The sequence below is a fragment of the Arvicanthis niloticus genome, chromosome 24, assembly GCF_011762505.2.
Source record: "Arvicanthis niloticus isolate mArvNil1 chromosome 24, mArvNil1.pat.X, whole genome shotgun sequence".
Taxonomy (NCBI): Eukaryota; Metazoa; Chordata; class Mammalia; order Rodentia; family Muridae; genus Arvicanthis; species Arvicanthis niloticus.
This window is the reverse complement of record NC_133432.1, coordinates 20249552-20262077: the sequence shown is the minus strand read 5'-3', so window position 1 is coordinate 20262077 and position 12526 is coordinate 20249552. Positions and strand designations below refer to the sequence as shown.

At 45.9% G+C, this 12526-nt stretch overlaps 1 protein-coding gene across 1 annotated transcript; it reads left to right on the top strand.

The window, feature by feature from the left end:
- Nucleotides 1–6230: 6230 nt before the first annotated feature.
- Nucleotides 6231–11423, top strand: Chchd2 (coiled-coil-helix-coiled-coil-helix domain containing 2). The gene is made up of 4 exons (XM_076923027.1): nt 6231–6396; nt 8765–9014; nt 10263–10413; nt 11186–11423. The coding sequence occupies exons 1-4, from the start codon at nt 6347–6349 to the stop codon at nt 11194–11196; spliced, it is 462 nt and encodes a 153-aa protein (XP_076779142.1). The 5' UTR covers nt 6231–6346; the 3' UTR covers nt 11197–11423.
- The last annotated feature ends 1103 nt before the right edge of the window (nt 11424–12526 follow it).

The window sequence follows — 12526 nt, the reverse complement described above, 5'->3', positions numbered from 1 at the left end:
TAAGTTGTTGATTTGGTCATTGATGGTGTTGGAGAAATCTGATATGTTAACACATTTCAGGAAATTGTTGACATCCAATATTGTTTCAGCAATAGAAAGACTATGTGGTACCTCTATTTTGTAGGATTGTCATTCTTTTTTGTTTGGTTGGTTGTTGTTGTTGTTTGTTTGTTTTTGTTTTTGGAGACAAAGTTTCTCTGTGTAGCCCTGGCTGTCCTGGAACTCACTCTATAGACCAGGCCAGCCTCCAACTCAGAAATCCACCTGCTTCTGCCTCCCAAGTGCTGGGATGAAAGGCGTGCGCCACCACTGCCTGGCTGAGGATTGTCATTCTTAATTCTTTAATTTCTTGGTTAATTTCTGTCAATATCTATAATGTTAGTAATTTTAGCTAGTGAGCCAGCTATTTTAGAAATCTCACTTTGCATCCCCACAACCCATGAGGGGCAGGTTGTGATCGCAGGCAGGTCTAGCAGGTGTAGGAAGACTCCACAGTTTTCAGCTCCCTGACCTCTTAATCTTATGAAAAGACTTTAGAGACTTTCAGAATAAAGTAGGTGTGACTCTTCCTGACCCACATATGCCCTTATAAAGGGGTGGGAGGGCACAGGAGAAGTGTTATTCTCACAGAAAAAAAAAAAAAATCCACCACAGCGGGTAATCGTTTTCCTTTGGGGAGTGCATGATTGGACATAGTGTTGCAGTGGGGAAGGAAACCAGTACAAACCATAGGCAGTGACAGAAAAAGGCATTATTTAGAAGGCTATCAACTCTAATCTTGGAAATGTTTATGCTGGGCAGTGGTGGCGCATGCCTTTAATCCCAGCACTTGGGAGGCAGAGGCAGGCGGGTTTCTGAGTTCGAGGCCAGCCTGGTCTACAGAGTGAGTTCCACGACAGCCAAGGCTAACAGAGAAACCTTATCTTGAAAAAACAAACAAACAAACAAAAAAAAACAAAAAAAGAAAAAGAAAGGAAATGTTTATGGAGGCATGTTCCGTTGAGTTCCCTGTTAGGTTGGTATACTGTTATAATGTTTATACAAGAGTTATTTATTTATTCATATAGATGAGTTCACTGTATCTGTCTTTATTTTATTTATTATTTATTTATTTAGATGAGCTCACTGTATCTGTCTTCAGACATGCCAGAAGAGGGCAACAAATCCCATTACAGATGATTGTGAGCCACCATGTGGTTGGTTGCTGGGAATTGAATTCAGGACCTCTGGAAGCAGTCAGTGGTCTTGACAGCTGAGCCATCTCTCCAAACCTATGTGTGACTTCTAGTCCATCTAGGTTTTTTGTTTTTCCCAGGAACCCAGGAATTGAAGGAGGGGATACTTGATGCTAGGCATCAGATTGGTATCAAATCAATTATCGACAAACAGTGGCATTGTAGGCTTGTTAACTTCAATGGAAGTGACTGGGAGTACTTTTCTATCTCAATACATTTGTAATTGCCATTGTTGGATTTTGTCAATGAACAGTTAGTCATGCTGAGGTCTGGATGTTCCCCTGGGACTGGTCAGTCAAATTAGACTATCCCATTTGCCTTCCTTCTATTTGGGTAAAAATATTTGTTATCCTTCTTTCAATGAATACTGGAACCTGGCAGGAGGGACTAGTCCCTGGCCTTACAAAGTAATATTAAGGTTTTTCCTATAACAGGTGTATTGCCCCAGTTAAAATGACAGTCAGGATCAGATCCAAAGGCAAATTGTAGCATAATTCTTTTTTTTTTTTCGGAGACAGGGTTTCTCTGTATAGCCTTGGCTATCCTGGAACTCACTCTGTAGACCAGGCTGGCCTCGAACTCAGAAACCCGCCTGCCTCTGCCCCCCAAGTGCTGGAATTAAAGGTATGCGCCACCACTGCCCGGCGAAATCTTAACTTTTAAGGGGCCACAGTCAGTCAATGTCCACCTCTTTTATTCTTCTTTCTTCTTTTTCTTTCTCTTTTGTTTCTTTGTTTATTTTTGGAGGCAGGCAGGGTTTCTCTGTGTAGTCCTGGCTGTCCTGAAACTTGCTTTGTAGACCAAGCTGGCCTTGAACTCAGAAATCTGCCTGCCTCAGCCTCCTGAGTGCTGGGACCCAAGGTGTCCACTGCCATCATCAGGCTTTCCTTTTCTTTTACTTATGGAAGTCAAAGGACAACTGTGCAAGCAGATTCTCTCCTACCATTCCTGTGAGAAGTCATGAGATGTTTTTCTGGAAACCATCTTATGAGAAGATGCTTTTGCTGAAGCAGATAAATGGGAGGGTGTTTTGCTGAGAACAGACATGTGGTGTTTTTCTGGAAGCAGCCTGGAAAAAGAGCATGTGACGTTTTCCTAGAGCAGATGCTTGAGAGAACATATGATGTTTTGAAAGGGTATAAATATAATCCAACAGAAAGTGGATAGTGTCTGGTACTGGTTCACCTTGTGACTCTTTGCTGTCCATCCTTTGTCATGACTTTGTAGACAAAAATGCACCAAAAAACTTCTGGTGGTGTTCCAGCAGCTTTTTTTTTTTTTTTTTTTTTTTTTTTTTTTTTTTTTGGTTTTTTTCGAGACAGGGTTTCTCTGTGTAGCCCTGGCTGTCCTGGAACTCACTCTGTAGTCCAGGCTGGCCTCAAACTCAGAAAGCCGCCTGCCTCTGCCTCCCAAGTGCTGGGATTAAAGGCGTGTGCCACCACTGCCCTGCTTCCAGCAGCTTCTTGCTGCTTTTGCAGAATAGGGCTGATTGGCAGAGCCTCTCAGTTTCTTCTGGATCAAACTGCTGTTGCTGATTGATTCATGAATGGAGTTTGCAAGTGGATCAAGCGACCACTGCTGACTTGTGTGACCTGAACTGCTGAGTCACCCTAAAGAACTCTAAACCCTGTTTAGAACTATTTCTAAACAGGTCCACATTCTCTTTTGCCCTGTTAACCTTTCCTTTCCACTAACTCTGGTGGGTGGTGGGCTCAAACTCAAACCCTTGGGATTGAGACAGGGTTTCTCTGTGTAGCCATGGCTGTCCTGGAACTCACTCTGTAGACCAGGCTAGCCTCGAACTCAAGAAATCCACTTCCCTCTGCCTCCCAAGTACTGGGATCAAAGACGCCGGGACACCACAGCCGGGCCACTTCCAGGTTTCTAAGGGCTTGTCAGAATGACCAAAATATCTGAGCCTACTTCCTTGTCCTAGCACACAGTCACATTCATGCCTGAGGCCTACTTCTTTGTTCTAGCCTAAGATGTAAATTCCTGACTGAAATTACTTCCCTGCTTTAGTCAAAAGTTAGATTCCTGCCTGAACTTACTTCCTCGTCATGACCCAACATCAGATTCCTGCCTAAAGCACACTTCCTTGTCCTTGGCCAATGTCAGATTCCTGCAGAGCAGCCCCAAAAGCTCTCCACACTCTGGAAAAGCAGCCGATGCTCTTAACTGCAAAGCCATCTCTCCAGTCATTCCACAGTATTTTTTGAGACAAGACCTCTCAATGGGAGATGAAGCTCTTCCATTCATAGGCTAGCCAACCACCCCCAGGATCTCTGCCCCATAGCATTAAAGTTACAGATGCATGCCACTATGCCTAGCTTTTATACAGTTCTGAGGATATGAACTTGGGTCCTTATGCTCAGAAAGGTGAGCCATCCCCCCAACCCCTGAACCCCAGTTTTGATGAGAAGGGAAATGAAATTGAGCCAATCACAAGAGCAAATACAGGTGGTGTGCTTAAGTAAAGTCAGGGAAGGGCAATGGGAGAGCATGGGCTCCAGTGGCTCTGTAAGACTCTTGCAAGCCTTAGCTTACCGAGGACCCCCTGAGTGAACCACGCAGAGCCGGGAATTGATGTAAAAAACAAGAGGAATTTATTGTTCCAACGTGTGGGGGGTCATCCTATACAGAAGGTGAAGTGGTGACCCCATGCAGGTCATTTAGTGAACTTTTTATACAGTTTTCAGGGCAGTAGCTATTAGGCACAATGTGATTGGTGGAACAGTTTGACTTTTAAAACTGATTGGTCCAGCCAGTCGGTGGTGGCGCAAGCCTTTAATCCCAGCACTTGGGAGGCAGAGGCAGGTGGATTTCTGAGTTCCAGGCCAGCCTGGTCTACAGAATGAGTTCTAGGACAGCAAAGGCTACACAGAGAAACCCTGTCTCAAAAAAAAAAAACAAAAAAAAAAAAAACAAAAAAAAAAACCTGATTGTCTTTAGGGAATGAGGTGGCAAGGACTTTCGTTGTCTGTTAGTGGCCAATGGTCGGTCCTGAGGAAAGGAACTTGTCACCTCAGGCACGTCTGTTCCCCTTCCTGTGGTCTGAGGAATGTTAATTAGCCTCTCCCTTCCGGAGGGACAAGTGTTCCCTGACCTTTCCAAAGTTCCTGAGCTGACCTCTCCAGGTCTTCCCTAGTAAGGGATGGAAGACCTGGATGGGTGGAGACAGTGCTCTTTCCAAAGCACCTTGGAAGGGAACTTGAGGTCACTGTCCTTCCCCCGTAAAGCAGCAGAGTAGAGTGACCCTGGTTTTCCTCTGGACAGGAGCACCTGCCTTGGGGCAAGCTGATAGATCTTTGACTTTCATTGTCCTAGTCAGGGACTGTTCCCTAAGGGTGACAGAGCTGAAGATGGTTTCCATGGACCATCGCCAGGGATTGCTTCCCACCCTACCCCCCATCCCAGAAAAAGTACTATGGTCAGACCTCCTTTCTGACAAAATGAAGGAGGAAAATTCTTCCCCGGCCCCCCCCAATCCTCCCCAGGGCATTCGGTGGATATGATAGAATCTCCTGCTTCTCCATCCAATGGCCTACTGTTACTCTGTAGGACTACACGACCTCATGGGCAATGTGTGGGAGTGGACATCGTTCATATACCAGGACAGGAGTTTTCTCCATGAAGCATCATAGATTGACACAGCAGATGGCTCTGCCAATCACTAGGCTCAGGTCATCAACAGCCTCTGCTTATGAGACCACAAGCCTCTGTGGCCACCGTTGAGGAGACATCTATATTCATTGATTTCCAACTTTCCTAATGCTGTAACCCTTTTTTGTTCGTTGGTTTGTTTGTTTCAAGACAGGGTTTCTCTGTGTATCTCTGGCTGTCCTGGAACTCACTCTGTAGACCAGGCTGAGCCTCGAACTCAGAAAACCCGCCTGCCTCTGCCTCTGCCTCCCAAGTGCTGGGATTAAAGGCGTGCGCCACCACTGCCCTGCGTTGCAACCCTTTAATATAGTTCCGGATACTGGAATGTGGACATCTCAGCATTTGGGCAGTCTTACATGGAAAAGAGCAGTCAGTGTCTCTGTTCCTAAATCAGTATCCAAAGCCCACAGGTTGAGAACCACAGCTTTAGAGACCTGTTGTTTGATATGTAAGTGGGTTTACTGGGTAGTATTAAATCAGGGTGGTGGTCTTTTATTATGGAAATAGCACCTAATTGAAGGCGAGCCGTGGTGAATAAACAATTGAAAATTTCCCCAGCTACAGAAACTTGAATTATGTGCAGAATTTTTCTTTCTCATAGTTTCTAACAAGCCACTTTAGTTTTACTATTAGTCTTCCAGACATGTTGGAAGCAGCGCTCCTTTATCTCAAGTCTACTTGTGTAATTTAATATTTCCAAGCACGTTTATTAATAAATCCTTTGTAACAGAAACTTTTTTTTTTCCTGCATGACCCCTACTATGAGGCTGAGACGTGAGATCCAGGCCAACATCTGTTACCTGAGGCCTGCCCCAAAACAAAACAGAGAAAGGTTAAGAAAACAGATTTACTTAACCAGTAAACAGGAACAGACGCCAGTAAACCCCTAATCCAAGCCGGGGAGTGGTGGCGCACGCCTTGTATCCCAGCACTTGGGAGGCAGAGGCAGGCTGATTTCTGAGTTCGTAGGCCAGCCTGGTCTACAGAGTGAGTTCCAGGACAGCCAGGGCTATACAGAGAAACCCTGTCTCGAAAATCCAAACAAACCCTAATCCAGTTTACTTCAGAGGCTGAGGCAGGAGAAATTGAAAATCAAGGTCAGCCAGGTAGTGGAGGGAGCCAGCCAGCCATCGGAAGCAAAAACCTAACCTCCACTATTGAATCGGAGGACAAGATTTGAGAGTGCAACCGCAGGAACTTCCGGTTAGCCTCAGCACCTCCTCTCCGACTCGTAACTTCCGGGCGTAGACGCTGAGCCAAGGCCTTTACCCGTTACTGACGTCTACTTTGTCCAATAACCTTTAGGCCCTAGCTTCTCCTGAGTTCTGATTGGCTACCCCGTGAGGTCCCGCCTCCAGTCTTCCTTTCTCCTTGGTAGAAATTGCTGGACGCTTTTGGGAGTTTCGCAGTTTGTCTTCTCTGAACGCGGAGACTACATAGCAGTTAGGATGCCGCGTGGAAGCCGTAGCCGCACTTCCCGGGTGACTCCTCCGGCTAGGTGAGACCCTCGGGGCTGGGGACCGAGCGCGGGCGGCCAGGGCGAGGTTCCGCAGCTTGAGGGCTGCGAAGGCGACCGGTGGTGCGACAGAGCGGGCGGTCCGGAAGGGATCCGCTACTGGGGAGGACTCCCCCAGGACAGGGCCACATTCAGTGCACTCCGGGAGCGGACTCTGAAACGTGACCTTTTCCCTAGACTGGTGGGGGAAGGGCCTCACTGGGCGTAGTCTACGAAGAGGCGAAGAAGGAAAGATACATGTGAAGCCTTCTTACTGTGTTTTGTTGGATCAAAGGCCGGCCTTGACCTTTATATAGTCTTCTCTGGCCTAGATTTTCTTAACTACGTTTCCCTAGGGCTGGGTTTACAGGCTCTATAGTTTTCTTTTTTAAAAAAAAGAAAAAAGGCGAAAGAAAATTACCCGTTGCGCGTGGAGAGCCGAGAATTTTGAGTTCTCTCCTTCCACCCCTTGGGTCCAAGATGTCTACCAATTTGTGGTAAACGATCTATTGAAACATCTTGCCGGCCTACCTAAAATCAAATAGGAAATTGTTGACAGCATCCAGATTCCAGAGGTCCCACTCTGGGGTAATAAAATCGTACAAAACTAAAGATTGGGGTCATAGTGGGAGGTAACCTCGGGACTGTATGTCGTAGCGGATGCCTCACCTTACCACCAAGATAGTTACTCGTGCCTCTTTCTCCCCGAAGGCAAGAGGGGGGGTTGCCACCAATTCAAGTGTAGAAAGATTACCCATGGAGAGACCCTGTTGCAGTTCATGTTACTTTCCCTAGCTTTTTCTTTTTGGATTGGAGTGGCAGTTTCCTTGAAGGGAGGTTTCATTGTGGCCCTGGATGACCCGGAACTCTAAAGAGGCCACCTGCTTCTGCTTCCTGAGGACTGATTAAAGGTGTGGCCCACCATGCCTGGAACTCAAAACAGGCAGGCCACCTCCCTCTGCCTCATGAGGACTGGGATTCAAGGTGTTGGCCACCACACCTTACTCAGGGGACATAATCCTTTCTAAGTAGGTAAAATGAAGGCATTGGACTACATTCCTAACATAACCTCATGATGTTTAGATTTTGTTGACTTGTAACTGTTTCTCCATTGTCAACACTGGTCCTAAATCCTTCTAAATGGGTCTTGTTCTCTAACTGAATAGCTGGCACTGCTGGTATGTTTATGCCTGTGTGTGCTGGAGAACTTGGTACCTGTGTGAAGGTCCAAGAGCAGCTTGTGGGAATTGGTTGTTTCTTTCTACCTTGTGGGTTCCAGGAGTCAACTTCTGGGTGTCAAGCATCCTTATACATTGAGTCCTTTCACCAGCCTCCTGCCCCACCCCCATCCCCAGCTCTAAATCATAAGTCGGATACTCACTAGATTAGTCCTTAATTGTTGTAAAATTTAATACTCCATGGTAACACCTGTCTGCTGTTTCTTATACTTATAGACTTAATAAAATGAAAGCTCAGGCTGGAGAGATGGCTCAGTGGTTAAGAGCACTGACTATTCTTCCAGAGGCCCTGAGTTCAATTCCCAGCAACAACATGGTGGATCACAACCATCCGTAATGGGATCCAATGCCCTCTTCTGGTGTGTCAGAAGACAGCTATAGTGTGTGTGTGTGTGTAATGAATTAAAAAAATAAAAATAATAAAATGAAAGCGCTTTGCTCATTCTGTAATTCCTAATGTCTTGGAGCTCAGAGGTCCAACTATCGTTTAAATAAGTAAACCCTTAGGGGATATTTTTAACTTTAATTGTCCTTGAGTGGATATGCAAATGAATAGCCCTGGAAAGTCAGAGTTGTCAGATAACCTGAACCTGAGTTTCCACCTGATTGCTTCCTGGTTGTGCACTACCAGGCCCAGCCTTGCTCATAATCTTAAGACAAGGGTTTTGATTCTTAGGTTGGCCTTAAAATTGCTGTATAGAGTAAGGATAGTAGATAAGTCAAACTGTACACTGAAAAGCTCACAAGACCTTAGTCCCACATAAAGAATACAGCAACTAAGGAGTGCTGAGGGTAGGAAGCAGGAGAAATATTCCTCCTTGAGAGCACAGAGTGGTCAGCCCTGAAAACATACACATACAAGTAATGTGCAGACTGGCAGGTTATTTAGAAATGTGTGTGTACACATGTATGCATCTAATAAAAATAATGAAAAAAAAAACCTATGAATTTGGAAATAAATCAAGGAAGGGTACATGGGAAGGGACTAAAGTAGAAGTAACTCACTTAATGGCTGAAGATGGCCTTGACATGGTTCTTTCCAAGGGTGTGCCTCCGACCCTGGCCTGTCTGGTCTCTGCAGTCAATTCCAAAGCCATTTGTCTGGGAACTGATGAGTTCTGTTGTTTTTCCAGCCGGGCCCCTCAGATGAGGCCTGCTCCCAGAAGAGCTCCTGCAGCTCAGCCTCCAGCAGCTGCTGCACCATCTGCAGTCGGCTCACCTGCTGCTGCACCCCGGCAGCCAGGCCTGATGGCCCAGATGGCTACCACTGCAGCCGGTGTGGCTGTGGGCTCTGCAGTGGGGCACACCCTGGGTCACGCCATCACTGGGGGCTTGAGCGGAGGTGGGAATGCTGAGCCTGCAAAGCCTGACATCACTTACCAGGTAAGATCTGGGGCAGCTTCTCCTTCCTGTGCTCTTATTCTTCTGAGATGAGCTGCCGGCTGGCAAGCATCTTTGATGAATAAGCATTTACTCTGATACCATGAGGACTGAGTTCAAATCCCGTGAACCCACAAAAAGTCAGGCATAGCCATCCATAGCTGTATCTCCTACATTGTGGGGTGGAGACAGGCAGGTCCCACAGCAGGGCTGGCTGGCCTGCTGAGATAAACTAATAGTTTGTGGTTCAGTGAGAGAGAAGCCCTGTCTCCAGGAAATAAGAGAGAGTGGGAGAGGGAAGCCAGCCATGCTTGGTCAGTCTCCCCGTGGACACATCTGTCCACACATGTGGGAGCATCACACACAAAGCCATATAGCCTGGTCTCAGTTACAACAGGACAGTCTGCCTTACTGTACAAGAGTCATTTTCCCTTTAGGTGAAATTTGGTTTTGAGGGGATCTTACTCAAGCTAGCCTTGAACTCCTGGCAAGCCTCCTGCCTTGGCTTTCAGTACTTATCTTGGATACACTTAGTTGGGTTTCTGTTGTTGCTTTTGGAGACAAAGTCTCAAACCCAGACTGGCCTCCAACTTGTAGCAATCTTCTTGGTTGGCCTCTCAAGTGCTGGTGTCACAGGCTGAGCCCTGAGGCCTGGCCTTTCAAGTCAGCTGTCCTTACATAATCACAGTCCCCTTTGCAGTTTTATGACCCCTTTCCTGGTTTGGTGGGCTTCTGTTTGTTTGTTTCCATTTCTTTCTCTAGGATAGATGCATTTTCTAAGGAGCATGTATTCTCTTGTATTTCTGGTGTGTCTGAAGTTCTCATCTCTCACTTTCTCATCCTTTCCTATAATCCAGTTTTCCTTAGGAATGGTTCACTTATTATGTATATATCTGTATATACATATATTTTTAGTGCTGGGATCAAACCCAGGGCAAGGAACACAGACCTAACTATGGAGTTCCTAGCCTGTTTTTTAAAGTTTTGGTCTTCTGTTTACAATGTTAGGACCCAGCTCAGAGCCTTGAGTATGCTCCAGATGGTGTGATTTGTCGTTTGTTTGTTTGTTTTGTCTTTTTTTGAGTTGGAGAGGACATCTTTGTTCTTTAAGTCATTTTCATTGCTGTGCTCCTGGGTGGCACCAAATTCACACCCTTCTCCAGTTGTTTCCCAGCTCCCAGTGTGTGAGCCCTGCCCTTGTGTGGTGCCCTGTGCTTTGTCATCTCAAGACAAGATGTGGTGTCTTTGCAGGAGCCGCAGGGAGCCCAGCTGCAGAACCAGCAGTCTTTTGGACCTTGCTCTCTAGAGATCAAGCAGTTTCTGGAGTGTGCCCAGAACCAGAGTGATGTGAAGCTCTGTGAGGGCTTCAACGAGGTGCTGCGGCAGTGCAGGATTGCAAACGGTAGGTGACTTGTCCCTCTGCTCCGTTTGATGGTCAGTTTAAACTTAAGTCCTCCAGTAGGACTATTTTTGAGTTATTTTGAGGGCAGGGTTTCTCTACATATCATTCGCTGTTGTGAAACACACTGTAGACCAGGTTGGCCTCCAGAGATGTGCTTGCCTCTGTCTCCAGAGTGCTGGGATTAAAGTCGCACACCATCTCTGCCCTGCCCTACAGTATTTACAGTTAGGAACTGGTCCAAGGAAAATCCATTTCTAGGACAGGGTTGTTGAGTAGAGACAGGCAAGGAGACAGTGTTGAGTTGGGAGCTGTTCAGAACCATCACAGCGACCTATGATGAGTTCATCATGCAGTAAAGAAGATTGCCACAGTGGTATTTGCCAAGGCACAGGTGTACAGGCATAAGAGGCGACCAGCATCAAAGCTCAGCATTCTGAAGTATCCAAGGCAAGCAGCAGAATAAGGGATAAAGTTGACCTTGGCTGTTCCAGATCTGCCACAGGGAGCCATTGTGTTCTAATGGAGGGTCCCTCAGCACCACTTCACTCTACACTGCCGTGCCCCTAGAGGAGACTCCTTAGCCTCTGATAGAGGGCTAGTAAACTTGTTGGTTTTACATCTACCAAGTTGGCTGTCTGTTTTAGGACTTTGGTAGACACAGGTACTGTGTCTTTCTGTGGCAAGGATAGTTGAGGTTTGAAGGAACCCTGAAATGGCATTGTTGGATCTTCTAACTTAACCTTTAACCTTTTTTTTTGTTTTTTTTAAACAGGTCTCATCTAAGCAAGAAGTTCAAGCTGAAGAAATGTAAAATTGGTTCTGTATAATTGATAGTATAAGTGTGGACTTACTTCTAACAGCTCCATTGCTTCAGAATGGCTATGAAAGGGATCTGCCTAGAGATGTTTACTGAGGCTTGTAGTGTTGGTTACTGGGCAAATATTTGGCCTCCTTGAACTTGACTGTATTGTGGTTGTGAGTTTAAAAAAATAAATTGGTTTATTCTGAAATGTGTAGTAGTGTCCTTACTGTGTGTGCCTGCTGAACATAATGGAGGCCTAGGAGAAACCATTTGGTGTGCCTTTTATTCATAGTCCAGTGCTTCTCAACCTTCCTAATGCTCTGACCTTTTAATGCAGTTCCTCATTAAACACAGGGTTTTGATCCAGATCTTGGTATAGAGTCTACGAAAAGCTTAGGCCCAGGAAAGGTCATATATGCCTTTAATCCCAGGAGACATAGGCAAGCCTATCTGAGTTCAGGGTCAGACTGAAACAGTAAGTTTCAAGTAGGCTGGGTGCTACACACTTTTAATGTGGCCATACCTCCTGGAGGCCTACATAAGGACAATGGCAGAAGGAAGGATTCTTCCCCTGCTTGCACTTCCTGGCACATCTGTTGGAACCTACTTCTTCAGGATTTCTTCCAGCTTCTACAGAAGACCAGCTGAAACTACTAGCCTCATGGGACTAATGAGTAGAGTCTTGGACTTCCCATTCACAGCTGCCTGTTGTTGGGTTAGTTGGACTGCAGACTGTCATTCCAATAAATTCTGTGGCTAGAGAACCTTGTCTAGTGTAACCATATTGCTTTTTTAAATGGTTCTAGCTGCTCCAGGCCCAGGGTCCTACAGAAGAGGGTGCATAGCAGTGCAGACTCCTTCAGGCAAGCGGGTCCAGCTTGTGGTTTTTATTTGCAAAGGGGGTACTGTGCCCCATTGTGGTCGGAGCATGGTCTCATACTGTTAAAAATGAAATGGAGCAGGGTACAACCTTGAGCATATTTTTTTGAAAGTACTATTTCTCAAGGGGTTTTAATTTCTACCAGATGGCTTCTTTACAAGAAATTTTTAATGCTTTATTTTCATCGGATGTGTGTATTTTGCCTAGATGTATCTAAGTGTGCGGAGTTGTGTTTGTAGTGCGATCAAGATACCAGAAGACATCAGATACCCTGGAACGAGTCTAGTTGTGAGCAACCATGGGGATGCTAGAAATAGCCCTAGTCCTGTAAGAACAGCCAGTGCTCCTAAACACTGAGACATCTAGGCCCTCCATTTTCATATGGGGTCCTGTAGTGTTTTCGTTGTTTTTCAAGGCAGGGATTTTCTATG